General features: G+C 40.3%; 1 protein-coding gene across 2 annotated transcripts; it reads left to right on the plus strand.

The window, feature by feature from the left end:
- Positions 1-9,200: 9,200 nt before the first annotated feature.
- Positions 9,201-27,606, plus strand: LOC141763520 (GTPase IMAP family member 9-like). 2 transcript variants are annotated; one of them, XM_074627982.1, is made up of 3 exons: positions 9,201-9,329; positions 24,227-24,286; positions 26,405-27,606. In XM_074627982.1, exons 1-3 carry the CDS (start codon positions 9,314-9,316, stop codon positions 27,529-27,531), a joined length of 1,203 nt encoding a protein of 400 aa, XP_074484083.1. In that variant the 5' UTR covers positions 9,201-9,313; the 3' UTR covers positions 27,532-27,606. The 2 variants fall into 2 exon arrangements, with proteins under 2 accessions (XP_074484083.1, XP_074484084.1); XM_074627983.1 differs by lacking the exons at positions 24,227-24,286; positions 26,405-27,606 and adding an exon at positions 10,363-12,382 and having other exon boundaries at positions 9,209-9,329.
- Positions 27,607-27,795: the final 189 nt, after the last annotated feature.

Consider the following 27,795-nt stretch of genomic DNA (forward strand, 5'->3'; position numbering starts at 1 on the left):
TTGCCCAATTGTGATATCTTCAGATATCAATTACCAGATAGCGAGACTTCATCTTCTGTCGAACTGGCTTTATTGCAGGAACCACTGAAATGCATTACAACATGCCCAACATGGGTGTACAGCCTCTGCTGCTCGGGCTGTATACACACTGCACCTCACTCTGGGTAATCCTACCATGTGTATGGCACTAGAGCCCTCTACTGGTTCTGGGCTGTAATAACAACCAACAGTCACTTCATAACATCCCTCCCCTCTTAAATCTGAACTACTCTCTGTAGTTTACAGTGACTCAACACACAATAATAATACAACAAATGCTCGTGTAACTTAAAAAAAATAGTAAACACCACTGTTCTTGCGTTCTGCTTATCTATTCATACCCACCAACATAAACAGGGTTAAACACCTACTGTTATCAGTGTGACGTATTTCAATTGGGGTTGTAGGGTGTTTGATTGTATTTAAAGAGGAGAAAGAAAAGGGTAAAGAGAGAGAGAGGGGGGGGGGGGGGGGGGGGGTCTGGCTTATAATATCTCATGGGCCAACAATGTTATGTTATAATATTTTGTCTTTATATATTGGTCTTTATTTGTATTTGTATTTTTTTGTTTCCTGAGACAGGTTATCCTCCTTAAGCTGCCCCCAAGCCCTGGGGAGGGGGCTCACTGTCAGAGGTGTCTACTGTCGCCCTTTTTCCCATTCTGAACAGACCCCAGACCCGTTGGGAGAGAGCCTGTTCCGTGTTGGGAGAGGGATTTTCTTTTTCTTTTTCTCCCCTTATCTTTCCCTTCCTCCTTCCCAATTCATTTCTTTCTTCTTCTTCATTTATCTTAAACCAGACGTCAGGCCGCCCCATGTGCTCTTTTTCATGAGCTCTTTGAATGTTTGCACAGCTCTTTCAGCCAAGCCGTTAGATGAGGGGTGTTACGGTGCCGATGTGACATGTGTGATTCCATTTGGTGTCATAAACTCTTTTGTTAATACAAAATACTGGGCATTGTCAGACACAATCATCTCTGGGATACCATGTGTGCTGAAACTGTTCCTCAGACAGTTTATCGTCGCTGCTGATGTAGTGGAGGTCACCAGGTATACATCTAGCCATTTTGAGTGAGCATCTACAATCACCCATAAAAGGACCCGCATAATCAATGTGGAGTCCCGGGGTGCAGGGTGCAGGGTGCACACGCCAGTGCCTTTCTGTGTTCTTGGCATGTGGTGCGTGACTTTACCTTGTCCTCAATGTCAGTGTCCATTCGAGGCCACCACATGTAACCTCTTACCAGGCCTTTCATGCGGCTCATCCCAGGGTGCGACTGATATAACTGTTTATAAGGCATAAAGTCTCTGTCTAGGTTATTGGGCCATCCTCTCAGGATTTACTCACGGACCCCGGAGAGTAGGGGATCCTTAGTTGTCTATTTTTTGCAGCTGGTCTGATGTCATTAATTGACTCTGCTCCTGGTCCAACATTAACACATTCTCCTGCGGTGCTGGACCTCTGGGTGTCTCTGGAAGTGGGAGACGGCTAAGAGCGTCTGTGTTAACATTGTCTTTACCTGCTCTGTACATAATAACATACTCATATGCTCTTAACAGTACAGCCCATCTCATTATTCTCTGTGAAGCCATCTGTGCTACAGCTTTTGTCTCACGGAATAAACTTATCAGTGGCTTATGATCTGTACAAATCACAAATTTTCTTCCATACAGATACTTGTGAAAATACTGTACTCCACATATAACAGCTAATCCCTCTTTATCTAGCTGGGAATAGTTATTTTCTGCAGCTGAAAGCGTACAGTACGTGATGCAAACCCTATAGGGTCTCTCCTCTCCATCTGACATGCGGTGAGCTAACATGCTCCAACCCCGTATGGAGACGCATCACAGGCAAGTACCAGTTGTTTTGTTTCATCATAATGCACTAACACACTGCTGGATTGCAAAAGTTCTTTTGACTGTTTGAAAGCCCTTTCTTGCTCTGGCCCCCAAGACCACACTTCATCCTTTCTCATTAATTTGTACAGAGTTGCCAGTAATGTAGACAAGTTCGGGAGGAACTTATTGTAAAAGTTCAACAGTCCAAAATAAGCTTTGAGCTCAGTCACTGAGGTAGGTGTTGGCGCTTCCTGCGCCGTCCTGAGCTTTATACACACTGCACCTCACTCTGGGTAATCCTCTGGAGCCCTCTACTGGCTCTGGGCTGTAATAACAACCAACTGTCACTTCATTACAATTTCAAAAGCTAAACTACTAATAAATCCATCTGCTGATTGTGAAATCTGTTCAGGAAGGGATCTTATTGATCTGTATTTAAAGCCATGAATCAACTTTATTCCTAGCCCCCATGATGCCTTGCTTGAATTATGTCGGTTACTTCCGGCGCGTCGTGTCACTGAACCGTTTTCCATGGTAATCGTCTCTCCTAGACCGATTGTATTAAAAAATCTAGTGAAACATGTGTGAACACCACCTATTACAGCTCAAACGGGATAATGTGATCATAGCTCTGCCTTCTACTGTGGAAGGATGGGAGGACGACCTGAAGAAGTGGCCTCAGATAACCTACACTAGCATATTTAGCTAATCTATTGACTCTGTTGCTACAGACGGTGAAGCGATAAACAATCTGAAAAGCTCTGAGGCAGATCAGGACTTCCACAGTAACAAAGTTCTGTTTTCTACACACAGATAACTGTACTTAAACTATTTGTAGTCTAATGCTGCCCTGCACTCCGTGCCATGAACTGCCTTACAATTTAAACTGTACAGAAAATAGAAAAAGTAACTGGCTGTCATTAAACCAACGCTACAATGCTGAGTCCTCCCTACACATGAACTCATACCTGATGTTGTAGGTGAAAAATCTGACTCAGGAGAGAGAAGTTGGTGGAGATGCAAAAGACCCTTTATTTGCATAAAAGATCTGAGCCTTGTGTCTCTGCAGTCAACACAAGAACTGATTCGCATTTTTGAATACATCAGTATAACAAACATAACACACACCCTTAATTAAGGAAAAGATGAATCCCCTTCCCCAGCTGTACGGAAGTGCAATTGTCCCCCAATGCAATTGGTCAAATGTCCACAGTCAAAAGTGAAGTAGTAGCTCCCTCAAGTGTCCAGACTGTGCTATGAGCACTAGAGCATGGCAGAATCAGGAATGGCGCCCTCGAGTGGTTAAATGGTTTTATGAGCACCAGAGCAAGGCAGCGTGGGAAGTGGTGACCCCAAGGGGTCAAACTATGTTGCATGCACCAGAATGTTGTTATTGAGTAGTCAGCATGTAGATTTATAATATAATATGCATATATTCACCAAATATATGAAATATGGAGCAGACTCAGTCTTCATTTAGAACCCTGATATGGTGAATCCAGAAGAAAGCCATGATCCCTTACTGGTTTCTCCTATTATTCAATGTGTTTGTTTATCATGCAAGCACAAATGTCATTTTATGTGTAGGACTTCTTTAATTATTTTTGTGATGTGTGGTGTCACCATTTTCAGATAACATCTTATGTACTCTTCAGCAGAGCAGCACCAGAGTACTTCTGCCAACTGGGTGTAACTTTATAGATGCAGCCTGACAGTTCCATCATTTTCCACTAATGTGATGTTTGACTTAGGTTCATTTCAGAAATATAGCAAACAATTCAAGAGAGCAGACGCATACACCATAAAACATCCCATCAGCTGCTATACCTGTCCCTTTATACCTATAGATCTTTAACATTTTCTTTGTATATGATTACAGGGGAGAGTGCAAACAAAGGCCCCCATTACTGGAAAATATGCAGTCCAGGAGGAATCTACAATACAGCTCACCCCCATTCACCCCAAATGTTGCAGACTGTTGATGTCATCTGTATTCATTCCATATGTGACATTGGCCATTACAGATTTAAATCTTCTATTAATTGTGATACCTATTGAAGCCATTGAATTATGGTGCTATAAAAACAGAATCTCAAGTATATTTGTGTAAGCAAATGCTACATAATTCATGTCATTCATTCACTTGTTACTGGACAGATTTTTTTTCAACGAAATACGGCTTATTCTATCAAAAGTATACTTGTACGAGAATGCGTTGTCTTCCCAAATGCCATTAATTTATATTTGTCACTTCTGTCTTTACAAAGTCCCTTATGACTATTGGGAGGCTGATTAAAAGTAGTTTAATATTTCTGAGGCTGATTAAAGCTACTTTAATGTTTCTATTGCTATATAGGCAAAATTATCTGATATCATTGTACTATAGGTGCATGCAAGTAATCTGGTACTCTGTGTCCCTATTTTTTTGATGAAAACAAATATACCCCTATTGTTGCATTCATTAATTGATATTCCACAACTCATTGTTACTGTAACACAGACCATTTTAATGAACAAAGTGCATGAAATGGGGAACACTTAGAAAAAAACACAGAACTAAAGTGCAGACAAGTATCACTGAACATGACTAAGAATGAAATGTCATAACAATATGAACATTAATATATACAAGAAAATGAAGACTATTTAGTTTGTCCGATTAGATGCAATTCTTTTAAGAGTCTTTCCTCCAGATCACCTTATTGGAAAAATTACTGTCAACAACACAGCAGTACAGTTTAACAGACTATTTACAATACAATGCAACTGTACCATATTTACAGATATATACAGCATATTTACAGCTTATCACTCCAACTTGTCCACAACAGAGGTGAAGTGTTTGTATGTCAAATGCAGTATGTAAGCCAGCATGCTTTTCTGGGTATTCTGACCCACAATCCTCTGTGCAGTGGATATATGAGCAAGAGCAGGTTTAAGGTCCGTCCTTCCCTTTAACACCTTTGTCCCTGCTGTATTGGGTGTAGGCACATACTCCATCAGACGGTAATCTGGTGGAGCGAGGATGGCTGGCTGGTGTGGTGCTGGAGGGAGGTCAGCAGATGAGATGGACAGTGGCCTCAGGCTGTGCAAAGGATTCAAGAAATCTTCGGCAAGGCTGCAGACAAACACAGCATGGTTCTTTTCACTCATGGAAACCTTCTTGAGACAACTATTGAGGACTTCTTGACGGAATGCTCAGACCTGCAGGAACTCGTGGCCAGATGTAATGGTCAGTACCATGTCTTCAATAATAAGCTGAAGGATCACCGCTCTCAGGTCACTGAGCTGCTCCAGAAGATCAGAAATTTAGTCCAGAAGAACGGAGGAAGCCACTACACCAACGAGATGTTCCAAGAGGCCTGGAGGGCAATCGAAGAGGAGAAACAACGCATCCTGAAAGAGAAAGAAGAGCAAATACGCGAAGAAAAGGAGGAAGTGGAGAGAAAACTACAGGAGAGATATGAAAAAGAGATGAAGAAAATGAATGAACAACTCCAGGCTGAGAGAGAGAGGGAGAGAAGAAAGAGAGAGGAGGAGAGGAAGAGGGAGAGGTGGGGGATGGAGATGGAGAGGAGGAGGGAGAGGGAGGAAAGAGAAGCAGAACGGAGGAGAAGGGAACAGGAGAGAGAGAGAGAGACAGATTGCAAATATGAGGAAACAGCGTGAAAGAGAACTGGAAGAGGAAAGAGAAAGTTTGAGATGGGAAGCACAGCAGCAAGCTGAGAGGAATGATGATGATGGTTGTATAATTCTCTGACTTGGTTTTCCTGTAAGTCTTTGTATTTGTGTGCTACTGTGCTGAAATGAAGGAAACTATTTTAGATTTATAATATATATATACACTGATGAGACATAACATTATGACCACCTGCCTAATAGTGAGTAGATCCCCTTTTTGCCGCCAAACAGCCCTGACCCGTCGAGGCATGGACTCCACTAGACCTCTGAAGGTCTGCTGTGGTATCTGGCACCGAGCCATCAGTAGCAGATCCTTTAAGTCCTGTAAGTTGCGAGGTGGGGCCTCCGTGGATCGGACTTGTTTGTCCAGCACATCCCACAGATGCTCGATCGGATTGAGATCTGGAGAATTTGGAGGCAAAGTTAACACCTGGAACTCGTTGCCATCCACATGATGTAAAAGAAAACATGATTCATCAGACCGGGCCACCTTCTTCCATTGCTCCATGATCCAGTTATGATGTTCACGTGCCCATTGTAGGCGTTTTGGCGGTGGTCACGGGTCAGCATGGGCACCGTGACCGGTCTGCGGCTACGCAGCCCCATACGCAACAAACTGCGATGCACTGTGTGTTCTGACACCTTTCTATCAGAACCAGCATTAACTTTTTCAGCAGTTTGAGCTCCAGTAGCTCTTCTATTGGATCGGACAACACGGGCCAGCCTTCGCTCCCCACGTGCATCAATGAGCCTCGGGTCTGACCCTATCGCCGGTTCACCGGTTTTCCTTCCTTGGACCACTTTTGGTAGGTCCTGACCACTGCAGACTGGGAACATCCCACAAGAGCTGCAGTTCTGGAGATGCTCTGACCCAGTCGTCTAGACATCACTATTTGGTCCTTGTCAAAGTCGCTGACATTCTTACGCTGGCCCATTTTTTCTGCTTCAAACACATCAACTTCAAGGACAAAATGTTCCATTGCTGTCTAATATATCCCACCTACTGCCAGGTGCCATTGTAACGAGATAGTCAATGTTATTCACTTCACCTGTCAGTGGTCTTAATGTTGTGGCTGATCAGTGTATAATTGTCTACCAGGAACTTAAATATCTTGAATGCATGGCTACTTTCCTGGTTCATTGAATAGCAGCATTTAGTTACAGAAAGTCAGTTGAACAAGTTAAAAAGACTGAGCTACTAGGCATTGTGTTGGATGTTAGACTGACGTGGACTGAACACATTGATAATATCGTAACTAAACTGGGTACGAGCATTGTTGTGATCAGGAAATGTTCTGGGTAAACAGATCAGAGCAGTTAGCTCTCCATTGTTCAATGCGCACAAATGTTTTTCTAATGCACTGTAAAGTCTCATGGCTTCCTGTAGAGAGCAGATTACATTCCAGTCTTCTGATCTTCTTCAGTAATGTCTTACATGACAGGAAACTACAGTATTTTACTGATCAAGTAGTGTACATCAGTAAAGAACATACTAAACTAAACTATATACCACCAAGCTGCAACAAACTTCCCAAATATATACTGCAAGATTTTAACAAACTTTGACTACCTTTAAATCCAGGTTCAATAATTTATGTTTTCTAATGCCGCTGACTGAACCTCAAACACTGATTATTCACCTTACACTTAAATATTTAATCCTTATTCTTATTTAATCCTTCATTTTTCTTTTTTCACATTTTATTAATTTCTTCTTCTATACTCACTGTTTCATGTGGTTCATGCATTTTCCTTTGTGTATATGTGCTATTCAAATAAACGTGCCTGTCTTGGCTTAAAGCCAGCAGGAATCATGTCACTCTTGTTTCTGTTACATAATTTTTTACATATAGGTCAAATTTGATGAAATCCCAAAATGTCAGATATTAAAGAAATAATTAAAACTTAATGGAATAATCATGAACAAACAAAGTAAAATATCAGTAAACCAATACATTGTGAAATAATTTGAAGTTATTAATACATGTCTTAATGAAATTAGTTCTTTTTAAAATTATTTCTATATATTTCAAGAATATATTTTTATTCATTAATAATAATAAGTCTTTTCCAAAACGCACACATGACCTGGGGCTGGAAATCTTGAGAAAAAAAAGACAATAAGTATAAAACAGTCATAATAATGACTTAGTATATGTCCCAGATATATGTGACATGTGGGAAAAAGTTTTTCCAGATGACCACATGCTGGCTTGTTTGTCACAGTATTATAACTTTCATTAGGCTCATTCAGATCTTCTGAACTTCCAATGCTAGTTCCCACTGCTGTTTCACTTTTATTTTCTGTTTGAATTCAACCCTTAAATTCCCAGTGAAACAGACGTTAGAGCATCTTTAGCTTCTGTAACCTATTCCCCAGTGAAATGGAGTATTTGAGCGGTGTACAGTAAGAGGGATTTAAATCAAATCCTTCACATTTGATTGGACCGCTAAAAAGTGGGCGGGCTTAGAATGTAGTGTGAAACAGAGCTACTGTAGACTGTGGCTCCATAAGTTGCAGATTGATTGATGATATTATTATTGGTTGGTCCTAGCTTACATAAGCACACATCATATTTTGGTTTTACAGGAATAAAAGATTGTAATATATAAATAAGAAGAAATAGATTTTTTTTGCATATATTGTTAAATAGGTGCACAATATGACTGGGGATATGATCTAAAAGGGTTAAAAAGGCATTTTTATCATTAATCTCGACTTTAAGGTAAATGGTCAGCCTGTTCAGCAGGTCGAGTGTCTTTAATGTGTGTACAGTTTATTCAGTGTCAGTTTGTCCCGTTTTTCTGACTTCTGTATCCATCCCTGCTTTATTTCCGGGAAGTCCCCGTATTAACTGTACACCACAAACCTTGCTCTCCTCTCCCTGAGCATTTACAGGAAATGGCAGCACTTCTTCCAAACTGCAGATCCTGCTGCACAAAGCTCTCCCCTCCCTTCAGTATTTACAAGAAATGGCAGCAGTTCTCTGCATGTCCTCATGATACTGAGCTCTTCTGCTCTACAGTGTCTTCATATATTCATTAAACGTATTCAAGATTGTTGATATATTTTAATGTATGCCATAAAGGATGTTAAAGACCTTGCGTAACATGAACATTTTGTTTGACAGATTAAATGAAAGCTATTGTTTCCGCCTTAGAGAATAAAACAGTCAATATTAAATAAATACATCAGACATTATGAAATAAATAATTGGATTTGAATAAATAGAACAAAATATATAAATGTACCAGAAATTATGAAAAGTTATTGCAACTCATTGCTGTGAAATTGTTTTTTTTTAAATTATTTGTTTTGTTTGTCATGAAAAGTGTCGTTATGAAATGAAAAAGTAATTTGAAAATGGCAGTTTACAAAATAATAATAGCAATAATTGAATACAAATGAAATCCAGTAAAAAACAAAACAAAAACATTTCACAAAAATAAGTTGATAAGCTATTGAATCGTTTAATACATTTCATATATATTTCATTCAAAATGATTAAAGACTGTATATTGTGTTTTAAATATATTCTTATTTATACCCCATCTATTAAAATATCCTTCAATAACAGACAACAACCAGATAAAGATTTAGTTTCACTTTCATTGTGTGTAGCTATAGTGGGTGTGGTTTAGCACAGCCTTACAAAAGGAGCTGCAGGAGACACTCTGAACTCAGTTCAGCTGCAGAATCGACTCCGTACTCTTTAACACAAACAAGTTCAGAACTTATTACCATCCAAACATGGCCAGCAACTTCGGTAAGTGACATGATAAAGTATCCATGTTTTAAAGTACAGTTATTTTAACAGGGATCACTGCTGAATCTAATTTTATGTAATGTACTTCTGTAGACTAATACTTCTATAAACTTATACTGAGTAGGACTGCAAATACATTATTTTATTATTCTGACCTAACCTTTAGTTCTAAATTCATAATCTGATTGCAAATTCTGGAGCTCTACTTTTCATATAAAAAAACAGGATTTCTTGGTCACTAGTAAAATGTTTGAGACAGATGAATGCTATTTAATTCTTTTTTTCTGTCATGTATTGTTATTTCTGTCTTTTGGTTCAGCTGAAGCTTTTCTCTAGTGTATTGGGTGATGTCACAGAGACAAACTGTTATATTATTAACCTTTTTATTTTAAAGGGGACATATCATGCTCATCTTCAGGTTCATACTTGTATTTTGGGTTTCTACTAGAACATGTTTATATGCTTTAATGTTCAAACAACACATCATTTTCCTCATACTGTCTGTCTGAATAAACCTGTATACACCCTCTATCAGATACGCTCCGTTTTAGTGCATTTCAACGGAATGGCAACAGAATTGCGTTGTTAAGAAACAGCTCAGGTCCATGTGTATTTCCTGTCAGCTGATGTCATTCACATACACTGCAGCAGGAAATATACTGGGACACATTTAGAATGTTTACTCTTAAAGCTGTGAAATGGTTGAAATATTGTAGATTTGTGACATCACAAATGGACAGAAATCCTAACGGCTTGTTTCAAACGCACAGTTTCTGAATACGGGCTGTGTGTATTTATCTGTGGATTGAGTGTTTTGATACTTTCACAGTATACTTTCACAAATGGAGAGTTTGCAAAAGGAACGTTTGACTTTCCCACATTGTAGAAATTATGATTGGAACCTCCAACAAACTCCTTTTTTGGCCCTGACAAAGCAGCAGAATAGATATTTCTTTACTCCTATCTTTTTATGTACAATGTATGTACAACCGGGTGTAGATCCTTATTCTGTTTCACTCATTCTTCCACACAGGATGGAGCAGAGAAAATAAGGAGGAGGTGAGGATAGTGCTGGTGGGGAAGACTGGCATTGGGAAGAGTGCCACTGGAAACACCATTCTGGGACGACAGTGCTTTGAATCAAAGTTTAGTGCAAAGTCGATGACTGTAGACTGTACCAAGGGCAAAGCTGAGGTGGACGGGCAACAGGTTGCTGTTATCGACACCCCGGGCCTGTTCGACACCAGGTTTGGCATGGATAAAACAGCTAAAGACATCTGCCAGTGCATCTCTTACGCTTCTCCTGGACCCCATGTGTTCCTGGTGGTCATCAGACTGGGCAGATACACTGAAGAGGAAAAGCAGACAGTGCAAAGGATTCAAGAAATCTTTGGCCAGGCTGCAGACAGATACAGCATGGTTCTCTTCACTCATGGAGATCTTCTTGAAGACACAACTATTGAGGACTTCTTGACGGAATGCTCAGACCTGCAGGAACTCGTGTTCAGATGTAATGGTCAGTACCATGTCTTCAATAATAAGCTGAAGGATCGCCGCTCTCAGGTCACTGAGCTGCTCCAGAAGATCAGAAATTTAGTCCAGAAGAACGGAGGAAGCCACTACACCAACGAGATGTTCCAAGAGGCCGAGAGGGCAATCGAAGAGGAGAAACAACGCATCCTGAAAGAGAAAGAAGAGCAAATACGCAAAGAAAAAGAGGAAATTGAGAGAAAACTACAAGAGAAATATGAAAAAGAGATGAAGAAAATGAATGAACAACTCCAGGCTGAGAGAGAGAGGGAGAGGAAAGAGATAGAGGAGGAGAAGAAGAGGGAGAAGCAGGAGATGAATGAGGAGAGAAAGAGGGAGAAGGAGGAGAGAGAAGTAGAGAGAAAGAGAGAGAGAGAGGAGAAAGAAAGGGAGATGACAAACATGATGAATCAAATAAATGAACAGCATGACAGAGAACTGAGAAAGGAGGTAGAGAAGTTGCAGTCCAGGCATGAAACCGAGGCCAGAGAGGAAGCTGAGGAGTTTAATCCATTATATCCTCTGGTAAAAGCTGGTGAACTCGTAGTTCAGGCTGGCAAAACCATAGTTGGAGGAGTTAAACTTTTGGGAAAGGCAATTGGATCCTTGTTCAAATAATGAGTGGTTCAGGCTTAAACAGAGGAACCCTCCAGAATCTCCCCCACACAGGAATATATAAAATAAAATAAATATTCTTTAATCCACAGAACTATAACCACAATTTCCTTTTTTCAAAGTCACACATCATATTATACTCTCACATTGCCATCTAGGGTTCTTTTTGCATGAGTTTTGGCTGGACCGCAGAGGGCCACCCATAGATATACACACATAGACGCTGCATTGACTCCTGGTTCGTACGTTAACGTGGGCGCCATATTGGACAGGGCAAGACTGACCTGTAACTCCATGGGGGGAACGGGGGAGCTGCCGTTTTTCTGTATAAAAAGCACTATAACGTCTACATTTCTCAACCGATTTCAACGACTTGTTTTATAATCAAACATTTATGATGAAGTAACGTTAAGTTAACGTTACGTTTTTTGTTTTTTTTCTTAAAAATGTTGGTGAAAAACTGTTAAATACGTTAACGTCACTGCTTCCAGTTCATGGATCACCAGTCTGTCCTTCAATATGGTGGGATTCAATCAGTTATTATGTAATTATTAAAAACTAGTACTATCATATCACATTTTCCTTTAAGCATTTTTCACATTATCAACTGTTCAAGTTAACGTTACATCTTTACAAGACGTTTGCTTCTGTAACATCAGATCAGAGCTAGCTAACATTCCTTATTGTTAGCTAATCTATAAACTAATGTTAGCTTATTGATGTTCATATCTAACATGATATTGTGTTTAAAACATGAAATGTATGATATGTATTAAAAGCGATATGTGTCTAATATTGCAAACAATAAAACTGATGTCATGTCTTGGTTATGCTATTAGATTATTTTGTTGTTTTTATAATTGCTGTATTGTCACCATTATTTCAATAAATTCAGATCATAACTATTATTATTTATTGTTAACATCATTTATTTATGTACAACTGTCTGCCTGTTATTCTGATTGCTCTTATTAGTGAGTACATAATAGTAATAACAGTAGCAATATTAGGGGTAGCCTATAGACTGAAAATAATAATCTGCATCTGCTGATCTGGAGTCTGTCGTCCAGCTGCCGTCTACGAGAGCCTACGCCTATTTCTCTCCTCAGATGTTTCCAGAATCATCTTGTAGCGTACTGTTTACCTGTAAAATGAGAAAGTTTGTGACCCGGCAGCCATGTTGAGATCATTTGAGGAAATACCAAGCACCCGGCCGGAGCACAGCCAATAGGAACGCTCGCTCTCTGTGAAATGACCTGGGATTGGTGAAAGTCTCCCGTCATGTCAACTATATATATAGTTGAAAATATATATATATATTTAAACCTTCAACAGTTCAGGCTCAACTCAAGTATGCTCAAAAGAAATGTGGTAAAGGGTTAATTACTGTACCACAACCACAGTGTTTAAACAAAACAATGTCTCATCTTTGTGTCTTAAACATGTTCTTCACTCCACAAAGTCTTTCATATAGGCTGCTGGTTTCCTGTTTCTTTTAGATCGTAACAACACTTTATTTGGCGAACCATCAGGTGCACTGCTCTCTTTGTGTTGTTTCACAATAGGCAGAGCTTTGTCATCGGCTTGTGTTGTACCTATGTGCTGTGGCTCTATGCTGGTCACCGGTGGTGGAACCACACACTCCTCTTCCTGTGTTGAATCTGGTATCAGAGAGGGCAGATCCTGCTCCTGTCTGCTGAACAGCTGATCCACGTGTCGCCGGACAACTTTACCATTTCCCAGCAACACTGTGCAGGAAACTGGTCCTGTGATGTCCTGTATCAGTCCTGGTACCCATTTAGGTCCACATCCATAGTTGTTGGTATAGACAGTGTCTGCTGCCACAAAGTTGCGTTCTTTGGCATGTTTGTCATGGTAGGTTTTTTGACTTGCTTGTTTTGCTTCCACTATTTGTTTCAGGTCTGGGTCAATGAGATCAAGTGTACACCTCAACTTCCTACCCATCATCATCTCAGCAGGTGACAGTCCCGTTGTGAAGCGATAGCTAAACAAAGCTCTGTTTAACTCTGTCTCCGATGTGTCACCTGTGCTCTTGTTCTTTTTTTATGGTGCATTCTTTTTTTATTTATTTTTTTATTTAGTGAAGCAAGACAAAACAGGCGAAATGTGACAAGACAAACAGAAACAAACAAAAGAGAAAAATAAATAAATAAAATACATCGGGTGACATGACAGAATTAACGGGACAGGGCAATTCTAGGGAGGGGGCTGGCTGTCAGAGGTACAGTATCTACTGTCGCCCTTTTGCCCATTCTGAACAGCCTCCAGACCTGTCAGGAGAGAGCCTCTTCCGTGTTGGGAGAGGGATTTTCTTTTTCTTTTTCTCCCCTTATCTTTCCCTTCCTCCTTCCCAATTCATTTCTTTCTTCTTCTTCATTTATCTTAAGCCAGACGTCAGGCCGCCCCATGTGCTCTTTTTCATGAGCTCTTTGAATGTTTGTACAGCTCTTTCAGCCAAGCCGTTAGATGAGGGGTGTTACGGTGCCGATGTGACATGTGTGATTCCATTTCATGATGTCATAAACTCTTTTGTTAATACAAAATACTGGGCATTGTCAGACACAATCATCTCTGGGATACCATGTGTGCTGAAACTGTTTCTCAGACAGTTTATCGTCGCTTCTGATGTAGCGGAGGTCACCGGGTATACATCTAGCCATTTCGAGTGAGCATCTACAATCACTTAGAACATTTTACCATAAAAGGACCTGCATAATCAATGTAGAATCCAGGAGTGCAGGGGTGCACACGCCGGTGCCTTTCTGTGTTCTTGGCATGTGGTGCGTGACTGTACCTTGTCCTCAATGTCAGTGTGCATTCGAGGCCACCACATTTAATCTCTTAACAGGCCTTTCATGCGGCTCATCCCAGGGTGCGACTGATGTAACTGCTCCGTAATAGAAGCTCGTCCCCTCTCTCACAAGGCGGGCTCCCCACAGCACACATCCATCCTGTACACTCAGCTCATGTTGTCTCTGTTTATAAGGCATAAAGTCTCTGTCTAGGTTATTTGGCCATCCTCTCAGGATTTACTCACGGACCCCGGAGAGTAGGGGATCCTTAGTTGTCCATTTTTGCAGCTGGTCTGATGTCGTTAATTGACTCTGCTCCTGGTCCAACATTAACACATGCTCCTGCGGTGCTGGACCTCTGGGTGTCTCTGGAAGTGGGAGACGGCTGAGAGCGTCTGTGTTAACATTGTCTTTACCTGCTCTGTACATGATAACATACTCATATGCTCTTAACAGTACAGCCCATCTCATTATTCTCTGTGAAGCCATCTGTGCTACAGCTTTCATCTCATGGAATAAACTTATCAGTGGCTTATGATCTGTACAAATCACAAATGTTCTTCCATACAGATACTTGTGAAAATACTGTACTCCAAATATAACAGCTAATCCCTCTTTATCTAGCTGGGAATAGTTATTTTCTGCAGCTGAAAGCGTACAGTACGTGATGCAAATCCTATAGGGTCTCTCCTCTCCATCTGACATGCGGTGAGCTAACATGCTCCAACCCCGTATGGAGACGCATCACAGGCAAGTACCAGTTGTTTTGTTTCATCATAATGCACTAACACACTGCTGGATTGCAAAAGTTCTTTTGACTGTTTGAAAGCCCTTTCTTGCTCTGGCCCCCAAGACCACACTTCATCCTTTCTCATTAATTTGTACAGAGTTGCCAGTAATGTAGACAAGTTCGGGAGGAACTTATTGTAAAAGTTCAACAGTCCAAAATAAGCTTTGAGCTCAGTCACTGAGGTAGGTGTTGGCGCTTCCTGCGCCGTCCTGAGCTTTATACACACTGCACCTCACTCTGGGTAATCCTCTGGAGCCCTCTACTGGCTCTGGGCTGTAATAACAACCAACTGTCACTTCATTACAATTTCAAAAGCTAAACTACTAATAAATCCATCTGCTGATTGTGAAATCTGTTCAGGAAGGGATCTTATTGATCTGTATTTAAAGCCATGAATCAACTTTATTCCTAGCCCCCATGATGCCTTGCGTGAATTATGTCCGTAACTTCCGGCGCGTCGTGTCACTGAACCGTTTTCCATGGTAATCGTCTATCCTAGACCGATTGTATTAAAAAATCTAGTGAAACATGTGTGAACACCACCTATTACAGCTCAAACAGGATAATGTGATCATAGCTCTGCCTTCTACTATGGAGGGATGGGAGGACGACCTGAAGAAGTGGCCTCAGATAACCTACACTAGCATATTTAGCTAATCTATTGACTCTGTTGCTACAGACGGTGAAGCGATAAACAATCTGAAAAGCTCTGAGGCAGATCAGGACTTCCACAGTAACAAAGTTCTGTTTTCTACACACAGATAACTGTACTTAAACTATTTGTAGTCTAATGCTGCCCTGCACTCCGTGCCATGAACTGCCTTACAATTTAAACTGTACAGAAAACAGAAAAAGTAACTGGCTGTCATTAAACCAACGCTACAATGCTGAGTCCTCCCTACACATGAACTCATACCTGATGTTGTAGGTGAAAAATCTGACTCAGGAGAGAGAAGTTGGTGGAGATGCAAAAGACCCTTTATTTGCATAAAAGATCTGAGCCTTGTGTCTCTGCAGTCAACACAAGAACTGATTCGCATTTTTGAATACATCAGTATAACAAACATAACACACACCCTTAATTAAGGAAAAGATGAATCCCCTTCCCCAGCTGTACGGAAGTGCAATTGTCCCCCAATGCAATTGGTCAAATGTCCACAGCCAAAAGTGAAGTAGTAGCTCCCTCAAGTGTCCAGACTGTGCTATGAGCACTAGAGCATGGCAGAATCAGGAATGGCGCCCTCGAGTGGTTAAATGGTTTTATGAGCACCAGAGCAAGGCAGCGTGGGAAGTGGTGACCCCAAGGGGTCAAACTATGTTGCATGCACCAGAATGTTGTTATTGAGTAGTCAGCATGTAGATTTATAATATAATATGCATATATTCAACAAATATATGAAATATGGAGCAGACTCAGTCTTCATTTAGAACCCTGATATGGTGAATCCAGAAGAAAGACATGATACTTTACTGGTTTCTGTTATTATTCAATGTGTTTGTTTATCATGCAAGCACAAATGTCATTTTATGTGTAGGACTTCTTTAATTATTTTTGTGATGTGTGGTGTCACCATTTTCAGATAACATCTTATGTACTCTTCAGCAGAGCAGCACCAGAGTACTTCTGCCAACTGGGTGTAACTTTATAGATGCAGCCTGACAGTTCCATCATTTTCCACTAATGTGATGTTTGACTTAAGTTAATTTCAGAAATATAGCAAACAATTCAAGAGAGCAGACGCATACACCATAAAACATCCCATCAGCTGCTATACCTGTCCCTTTATACCTATAGATCTTTAACATTTTCTTTGTATATGATTACAGGGGAGAGTGCAAACAAAGGCCCCCATTACTGGAAAATATGCAGTCCAGGAGGAATCTACAATACAGCTCACCTCCATTCACCCCAAATGTTGCAGACTGTTGATGTCATCTGTATTCATTCCATATATGACATTGGCCATTATAGATTTAAATCGTCTATTAATTGTGATACCTATTGAAGCCATTGAATTATGGTGCTATAAAAACAGAATCTCAAGTATATTTGTGTAAGCAAATGCTACATAATTCATGTCATTCATTCACTTGTTACTGGACAGATTTTTTTTCAACGAAATACGGCTTATTCTATCAAAAGTATACTTGTACGAGAATGCTTTGTCTTCCCAAATGGCATTAATTTATATTTGTCACTTCTGTCTTTACAAAGTCCCTTATGACTATTGGGAGGCTGATTAAAAGTAGTTTAATATTTCTGAGGCTGATTAAAGCTACTTTAATGTTTCTATTGCTATATAGGCAAAATTATCTGATATCATTGTACTATAGGTGCATGCAAGTAATCTGGTACTCTGTGTCTCTGTTTTTTGATGAAAACAAATATACCCCTATTGTTGCATTCATTAATTGATATTCCACAACTCATTGTTACTGTAACACAGACCATTTTAATGAACAAAGTGCATGAAATGGGGAACACTTAGGAAAAAACACAGAACTGTTGTGCGGACAAGTATCACTGAACATGACTAAGAAAGAAATGTCATAACAATATGAACATTAATATATACAAGAAAATGAAAACTATTTAGTTTGTCCGATTAGATGCAATTCTTTTAAGAGTTTCCTCCAGATCACCTTATTGGACAAATTACTGGCAACAACACAGCAGTACAGTTTAAAAGACTATTTACAATACAATGCAACTGTACCATATTTACAGATATATACAGCATATTTACAGCTTATCACTCCAACTTGTCCACAACAGAGGTGAAGTGTTTGTATGTCAAATGCAGTATGTAAGCCAGCATGCTTTTCTGGGTATTCTGACCCACAATCCTCTGTGCAGTGGATATATGAGCAAGAGGGTCAAAGTTCAAGGTCCGTCCTTCCCTTTAACACCTTTGTCCCTGCTGTACTGGGTGTGGGCACATACTCCATCAGAGGGTAGTCTGGTGGAGCGAGGATGGCTGGCTGGTGTGGTGCTGGAGGGAGGTCAGCAGATGAGATGGACAGTGGCCTCAGGCTGTGCAAAGGATTCAAGAAATCTTCGGCAAGGCTGCAGACAAACACAGCATGGTTCTTTTCACTCATGGAAACCTTCTTGAGACAACTATTGAGGACTTCTTGACGGAATGCTCAGACCTGCAGGAACTCGTGGCCAGATGTAATGGCCAGTACCATGTCTTCAATAATAAGCTGAAGGATCATCGCTCTCAGGTCACTGAGCTGCTCCAGAAGATCAGAAATTTAGTCCAGAAGAACGGAGGAAGCCACTACACCAACGAGATGTTCAAAGAGGCCTGGATGGCAATCGAAGAGGAGAAACAACGCATCCTGAAAGAGAAAGAAGAGCAAATACGTGAAGAAAAGGAGGAAGTGGAGAGAAAACTACAAGAGAGATATGAAAAAGAGATGAAGAAAATGAATGAACAACTCCAGGCTGAGAGAGAGAGGGAGAGGAAAGAGAGAGAGGAGGAGAGGAGGAGGGAGAGGTGGGGGATGGAGATGGAGAGGAGGAGGGAGAGGGAGGTAAGAGAAGCAGAACGGAGGAGAAGGGAACAGGAGAGAGAGAGAGACAGATTGCAAATATGAGGAAACAGCGTGAAAGAGAACTGGAAGAGGAAAGAGAAAGGTTGAGATGGGAAGCACAGCGGCAAGCTGAGAGGAATGATGATGATGATTGTACAATTCTCTGACTTGGTTTTCCTGTAAGTCTTTGTATTTGTGTGCTACTGTGCTGAAATGAAGGAAACTATTTTAGATTTATAATATATATATACACTGATGAGACATAACATTATGACCACCTGCCGAATAGTGAGTAGATCCCCTTTTTCCACCAAAACAGCCCTGACCCGTCGAGGCATGGACTCCACTAGACCTCTGAAGGTCTGCTGTGGTATCTGGCACCAAGCCGTCAGTAGCAGATCCTTTAAGTCCTGTAAGTTGCGAGGTGGATCGGACTTGTTTGTCCAGCACATCCCAGATGCTCGATCGGATTGAGATCTGGAGAATTTGGAGGCAAAGTTAACACCTGGAACTCGTTGCCATCCACATGATGTAAAAGAAAACATGATTCATCAGACTGGGCCACCTTCTTCCATTGCTCCATGATCCAGTTCTGATGTTCACATGCCCATTGTAGGCGCTTTTGGCGGTGGTCACGGGTCAGCATGGGCACCGTGACCGGTCTGCGGCTACGCAGCCCCATACGCAACAAACTGCGATGCACTGTGTGTTCTGACACCTTTCTGTCAGAACCAGCATTAACTTTTTCAGCAGTTTGAGCTCCAGTAGCTCTTCTATTGGATCAGACAACACGGACCAGCCTTCGCTCCCCACGTGCATCAATGAGCCTCGGGTCTGACCCTGTCGCCGGTTCACCGGTTTTCCTTACTTGGACCACTTTTGGTAGGTCCTGACCACTGCAGACTGGGAACATCCCACAAGAGCTGCAGTTCTGGAGATGCTCTGACCCAGTCGTCTAGACATCACTATTTGGCCCTTGTCAAAGTCGCTCACATCCTTACACTTGCCCATTTTTTCTGCTTCCAACACATCATCTTCAAGGACAAAATGTTCCTTTGCTGTCTAATATATCCCACCCACTGCCAGGTGCCATTGTAACGAGATAATCAATGTTATTCACTTCACCTGTCAGTGGTCTGAATGTTGTGGCTGATCAGTGTATAATTGTCTACCAGGAACTTAAATATCTTGAATGCATGGCTACTTTCCTGGTTCATAGTAGTTCATAGCAGCATTTAGTTACAGAAAGTCAGTTGAACAAGTTAAAAAGACTGAGCTACTAGGCATTGTGTTGAATGTTAGACTGACGTGGACTGAACACATTGATTATATCATAACTGAACTGGGTACGAGCATTCTTGTGATCAGGAAATGTTCTGGGTAAACAGATCAGAGCAGTTAGCTCTCCATTGGTCAATGCGCACAAATGTTTTTCTAATGTACTGTAAAGTCTCATGGCTTCCTGTAGAGAGCAGATTACATTCCAGTCTTCTGATCTTCTTCAGGAATGTCTTACATGACAGGAAACCACAGTATTTTACTGATCAAGTAGTGTACATCAGTAAAGAACATACTAAATTAAACTATTTACCACCAAGCTGCAACAAACTTCCCAAATATATACTGCAAGATTTTAACAAACTTTGACTACCTTTAAATCCAGGTTCAATAATTTATGTTTTCTAATGCCGCTGACTGAACCTCAAGCACTGATTATTCACCTTACACTTAAATATTTACTCCTTATTCTTATTTAATCCTTCATTTTTCTTTTTTCACATTTTATTCAATTCTTCTTCTGCACTCACTGTTTCATGTGGTTCGTGCATTTTCCTTTGTGTATATGTGCTATTCAAATAAACGTGCCTGTCTTGGCTTAAAGCCAGCAGGAATCATGTCACTCTTGTTTCTGTTACATCATTTTTTACATATAGGTCAATGTGCAATTTGATGAAATCCCAAAATGTCAGATATTAAAGAAATAATTAAAACTTAATGGAATAATCATGAACAAACAAAGTAAAATATCAGTAAACTAATACATTGTGAAATAATTTGAAGTTATTAATACATGTCTTAATGAAATTAGTTCTTTTTAAAATTATTTCTATACTTCAAGAATATATTTTTATTCATTAATAATAATAAGTCTTTTCCAAAACGCACACATGACCTGGGGCTGGAAATCTTGAGAAAAAAAAGACAATAAGTATGCAAACAGTCATAATAATGACTTAGTATATGTCCCAGATATATGTGACATGTGGGAAAAAGTTTTTCCAGATGAGCACATGCTGGCTTGTTTGTCACAGTATTATAACTTCCATTAGGTTCATTCAGATCTTCTGAACTTCCAATGCTAGTTCCCACTGCTGTTTCACTTTTATTTTCTGTTTGAATTCAACCCTTAAATTCCCAGTGAAACAGACGTTAGAGCATCTTTAGCTTCTGTAACCTATTCCCCAGTGAAACGGAGTATTTGAGCGGTGTACAGTAAGAGGGATTTAAATCAAATCCTTCACATTTGATTGGACCGCTAAAAAGTGGGCGGGCTTAGAATGTAGTGTGAAACTGAGCTACTGTAGACTGTGGCTCCATAAGTTGCAGATTGATTGATGATATTATTATTGGTTGGTCCTAGCTTACATAAGCACACGTCATATTTTGGTTTTACAGGAAGAAAAAATTATTCTATTGTAATATAAAAATAAGAATTAATAGATTTTTTTTGCATATATTGTTAAATAGGTGCACAATCAGGCCTAAAATCAATTTCTTCATTTAGTCCTGGATATACTGTGGCCTTCATTTGGTGTATGTAAAAAGTTTCTCTCTGCAATAATAATTTCAGTGGATCACCACTGGTATTGTATGTTCTGTTTATAGTACCACAGAACATTCCTTCAGGGCGAACGGACGTGTGCACTGTTTCCTGCAGTTTCCTGCCATTTCTTGTAAATGGTGGAGGGAGGGGAGAGCAGTGTGGAGGAGACAGCAGCTCAAGCCACCTTATTTTGGTTTTTGTAGTGAAATGAGGAGGTACTGGAGGCTACAGATAACTCCTCAGGCACGCCCTGCGTCTTGCTCGTGCCAGGGTCAAAATGTGATCACACGCAGGTGCCGAGATACAGTTAACAGGGAGTTAAACAACACATTAATCTAACAGTCTGATGAATAAAATGAAGGAACAGCATGACAGAGAACTGAGAAAGGAGGAAGAGAAGTTGCAGTCCAGGCATTAAACGGAGGCCAGAGAGGAAGCTGAGGAGTTTAATCCATTATATCTTCTGGTAAAAGCTGGTGAACTCGCAGTTCAGGCTGGCAAAACGATAGTTGGAGTTAAACTTTTGGGAAAGGCAATTGGATCCTTGTTCAAATGATGAGTGGTTCAGACTTAAACAGAGGAACCCTCCAGAATCTCCCCCACACAGGAATATATGAAAGATAATAAAATAAAAATGATTTAATCTACAGTTAATCAGGTGTTTAAGTTAATGTTACATCTTTACAAAACGTTTGCTTCTGTAACATCAGATAAGAGCTAGCTAACGTTCCTTATTGTTAGCTAATCTATAAACTAATGTTAGCTTATTGATGTTCATATCTAACATGATATTTTGTTTAAAACATGAAATGTATGATACGTATTGAAAGCGATATGTGTCTAATATTGCAAACAATAAAACTGATGTCATGTCTTGGTTATGCTATTAGATTATTTATTTTTTATAATTGCTGTATTATCACCATTATTTCAATAAATTCAGATCATAACTAATATTATTTATTGTTACCATCATTTATTTATGTACTACTATTTGCCTGTTATTCTGATTGCTCTTATTAGTGAGAACATAATAGTAATTCAGTAGCAATGTTAGGGGTAGCCTATAGACTGAAAGCATGATCGCTAAAACGGAGGAAGATGTTTCATTGTACATTATATTATATTATATTATATTATATTATACAGGGACCTTTACTTTAAAACGTTTAAAACTTTAAGTCTTTTCCAAAACACACACATGACCTGGGGTTGGAAATCTTGAGGAAAAAAGACAGTATACATAAGTATGCAAACAGTCATAATAATGACTTAGTATATGTCCCAGATATATGTGACATGTGGGAAAAAGGTTTTCTAAATGACCACATGCTGGCTTGTTTGTCACAGTATTATCAAAAAAGGGGAAGTCCAAGGCACTCTTCTGGCAAAAAATAAAAAAGCCTTTATTCAAATGGCTATTTCCTGATGAAATGCTAAAAACAATGCTAGTAAATGTTCAGATTGGGTAACAAGCCACGCGTAGCGGCACAAACAGCCTTCTTCAGGGTGTAACCCTCAGCACACAGCTTTTCTTTTTTGTGAGTACACAGACAATTGATGATTGCAAACACCTGAGCAAAAGGCCAATAAACTCTCAGGTGACAGGTGTAAAATGTGGTCACTAGATGGCTCTACAGGATGTCAAGAAAGCAGAGAAAATAATGAAAATAAAATAAGAAAACATAGATATACAGATAATGAGACAGAAAAAAGTAAATAAGTGATAATATATTACAATTTATGGCAACAGTACCAGACCACATGCATAAGAGCCACTACAAAAACGGACTAAAATCAATTTCTTCATTTAGTCCTGGATATACTGTGGCCTTCATTTGGTGTATGTAAAAAGTTTCTCTCTGCAATAATAATTTCAGTCGTTCACCACTGGTATTGTATGTTCTGTTTATAGTACCACAGAACATTCCTTCAGGGCGAACGGACGTGTGCACTGTTTCCTGCAGTTTCCTGCCATTACCAAACTGAATGACTTAATTTTACTTATAGCCTAGCTGTTATTTCAGTTTAGTTTTTTGTCATGAGAGAATTCAGCTGAGGGGGCACAGTGACCTTTTTGGACAGGCCTGGACCCCCATGGCCCGCCCCTAACGCCGACGCTGGAAGAGAAGAGGGAAGAGGAAGAGAGAAGAGGAGAGAGAAGAGGAAGAGGAGAGGGAGGAGGAGAGGGAAGAGAAGAGAGAAGAGGAGAGGAGAGGGAAGAGGAGAGAGAAGAGGAAGAGGAGAGAGAAGAGGAAGAGGAGAGGGAAGAGGAGAGGTAAAGAGCAACCTCTGAAGGGTTAGAGAGATTCCTGCTGAGACAACATGACCCTTTTTAACATTCCTCTAATATCTGGAGGGAGATCAGTCCACTGTTTTGTTTCTGTAGCTGAAAAAGCAGTTTGAGTAAATGTTGTGGATGAATATTTTATATTTCCAGTCTCCCCTCCTGGATGATCCTGTTTGTTTGACTTCACTATGATCTGTTAGAATAAATAGTATAAACCTGCAGTATCTTGTAAAGTAAACAAACATGACAGACAACAAAATCAAAATCGCTAATATTGTAATAATGGTACGAGTTAGTTTTTGGTTTAAAGGCTAAAGCCTGGTCTAGCATACTGCTAGATACATCGCTCTAGCCGTCACATACTGCATACTACTGAGGAACGCAGTATGTAGTATGTAGTATGTACTGTATACTGTGTTCCTCAGTAGTATGCACTAGGCGGTTTTGAATCCAGCCTCTGTGAACCATAAACTTACACTCTGCTTGTCTCTACAGGTACATTTGAGAGCAATGACCTACAGAGTCCAGTGATGAAGAAAGCGAGGACATGCACAGGTAATGTGTTAGCATGGAGCAGTATGTGATGTAAACACTTACAGTAACTATCAGGATGAGGGGCTGGAAAGTACAATATGAAACAATGTAAGATGTGTAACAGTAGTCAAGAAATTATTTCTGGTAAAAAAAGACACCTGATAAACATACAAAAGTAATCAAAATAATAGTGATTATTCAATTCTCCAGTGGTAAAAAATGGTAAAATTTAGCACCAAATCTGTGTAACAAATTGTATCAACCCAAAAACTGATGCAACAATTTATAAGACATAAGTGAGAATGGGAATGGGCATCACATACTTCTATCGTAATGTTCTAAACCCTTATACTCTTTCACAATTAATTCTAATTAATTCATTAATTCATTCATTTATGTTTATTTCTGATTTATGACGAGAACAACTTGACTTGCTGAGCTGCATCTCAAATTAGTCTTCAGGTTCCCAGCTTCCAGATGATGTACACCACTTCTATGTGACATATCAACACATTCTTATCCCAACTCATCACATACCGCCCCTCAGAGTCACTTTAGGTTTAGACAACAAAACCACTTAGTTAGGTTTAGGAAAAAACTACGTGGTTGGGCTTAAAACTACTACGTTTGTGAAGGGTAAATGAAACTGAACGTTGTTAGCAGGCAACACGAACGAACAGCTGATTGTAACATGAAAGTGAATCTTAACGCATGGGACATGAACAGCGGTCTCCTGGATGAAAGCCTCGTGTTTGTTGGACCATCCACCTCCCCCCCCGCCCTGTGTGTCTCTTTTGCTCTTTAAACTACGTCACTCTCTTTAAACTAGAGCACTTTCCATGAGCGTTTAGTGTTGTCGCAGATTGGTTTGCATTGTAGTTAATAAGGGTGCCTTGGCGTCGGTATCGTACACCAACGGCCGTGACAAAGTGTCAGTATTTGACGCCCTGGGAATGAGAAAGGGCTGAGCTAATACTGAAGACCTGCCGCTGGCCCGATTTGGTGTCAGAGCTGGTGTGATACCATCACAGGATGGTCTCTAGCTGTCTTTTGGTTTTGCACCTTCAACACCTCCACATATATGCCTGTAACGACGGCTCGCCGTTACGGGAGTAATATAGTAATTGGTGTGTATGTTTAACTATAATTACTAGACGTATGTATTATTGAATACACTTAAGGAACACACAGAGGTATTAATTAATTAAAACCGTCAATAACATGCCCCACTTACTACTTCCGGTTTCCGTCTCCCAAGGTGCGCGGGTGAAAGAGATCCCCGGGGACTCGCGCCCTATTAATAGTTCCGGGAGGGCGAAACCAGTGGGAAGTGGGTGGAGGGGAGTTCGGCGGGACTGTTTTGTGTGTATTTGTGAAGGGGTAGTGTTTATGGATGTTTATTGAGGATAGTTGGGTGTGTATGTATTTGTTAAGAGGATTTATATGTGGGGGATGGATTTATGTACATAAATGTGGATGTTTTTGTATGTTGGTGTGGTGTTGTGTTTGGGAAAATGGTATGGGCCAATTGAGGGGAGTATAAAACCCATGAGTTTGGGTCCATTTGGGGGGAATACTACGGTGGAGGCAACATGTGTGACGGGTGTGAAAGGAAAAATAAATGCTTCTATGCTGAAATGCCATCCAGTTGTGGACTGATCCTCATTTCCTCCATGACCGCTCGGGGATTCTAACAATGCCACACATCCATGCATTGCTTGCGTTGCCGATATTGCTGATCTACACAGTATATTGTTTATTTGCCTTTGTTTAATAAATCATTATTGTATAACCTTGATTGTCACATTCCCTGAGGCAGTTTGTGACAAATATTATTTCTCAGAAAGGAGCCATTTGAGGTTGTAAGGGTGTAACCTACTGTGCATATGGATATGCAGTCAAGTAATGCAGGGAAAACGGAATCACTTTTGAAATGAGAAACAGGTATAGAGCAATACGATATCTTGGAGTCTGTGCTTTTCTAGGTCTCTTTATATAAATCAAAGTATCAGCCCTAAAAAGCTGATAAGATCATTTCTAATATCTCTAAGCTTTGAATGAAAGATTTCAAAACTGCTCCATAAAGGTCCCATGGTGAAGCAGAGCATTCATTCTAATGTGATTTATTCTTACCAACAGAACTATATGATGAGGAGCTGAGGATAGTGCTGGTGGGGAAGACTGGCACTGGGAAGAGTGCCACTGGAAACACCATTCTGGGACGACAGTGCTTTGAATCAAAGTTCAGTGCAAAGTCTATGACTGTAGACTGTACCAAGGGCAAAGCTGAGGTGGACGGGCAACGGGTTGCTGTTATCGACACCGCGGGCGTGTTTGACACCAGGTATGGCTTGGATAAAACAATTAAAGACATCTGCCAGTGCATCTCTTACGCTGTTCCTGGACCCCATGTGTTCCTGGTTGTCATCAGGCTGGGAAGATACACTGAAGAGGAAAAGCAGACAGTGCAAAGGATTCAAGAAATCTTTGGCCAGGCTGCAGACAGACACAGCATGGTTCTCTTCACTCATGGAGATCTTCTTGAAGACACAACTATTGAGGACTTCTTGACGGAAAGCTCAGAGCTGCAGGAACTTGTGGACAGATGTAATGGTCAGTACCATGTCTTCAATAATAAGCTGAAGGATCGCCGCTCTCAGGTCACTGAGCTGCTCCAGAAGATCAGAAATTTAGTCCAGAAGAACGGAGGAAGCCACTACACCAACGAGATGTTTAAAGACGCCGAGAGGGCAATCGAAGAGGAGAAACAACGCATCCTGAAAGAGAAAGAAGAGCAAATACGCAAAGAAAAAGAGGAAATGGAGAGAAAACTACAAGAGAAATATGAAAAAGAGATGAAGAAAATGAATGAAAAACTCCAGGCTGAGAGAGAGAGGGAGAGGAAAGAGAGAGAGGAGGAGAGGAAGAGGGAGAAGCAGGACATGAATGAGGAGAGAAAGAGGGAGAAGGAGGAGAGAGAAGCAGAGAGAAAGAGAGAGAGAGAGGAGAAAGAAAGGGAGATGACAAACATGATGAATAAAATAAATGAACAGCATGACAGAAAACTGAGAAAGGAGGTAGAGAAGTTGCAGTCCAGGTATGAAGATGAGGCCAGAGAGGAAGCTGAGGAGTTTAATCCATTATTTCCTCTGGTAGTAGCTGGTGAAGTCGTAGTTGGGGTTGGCAAAACGATAGTTGGAGGAGTTAAAGATTTGGGAAGGGGAATTAAAGGTTTGGGAAGGAAAATTGCATCCTGGTTCAAATAATGAGTGGTTCAGGCTTAAACAGAGGAACCCTCCAGAATCTCCCCCACACAGGAATATATGAAATAAAATAAAAATGATTTAATCCACAGTTAATCAGCTGTTCAAGTTAACGTTACATATTTACAAAACGTTTGCTTCTGTAACATCAGATCAGAGCTAGCTAACGCTCCTTATTGTTAGCTAATCTATAAACTAATGTTAGCTTATTGATGTTCATATCTAACATGATATTGTGTTTAAAACATGAAATGTATGATACATATT

This window comes from Sebastes fasciatus, chromosome 3 (genome assembly GCF_043250625.1).
Source record: "Sebastes fasciatus isolate fSebFas1 chromosome 3, fSebFas1.pri, whole genome shotgun sequence".
NCBI classification, from domain to species: domain Eukaryota; kingdom Metazoa; phylum Chordata; class Actinopteri; order Perciformes; family Sebastidae; genus Sebastes; species Sebastes fasciatus.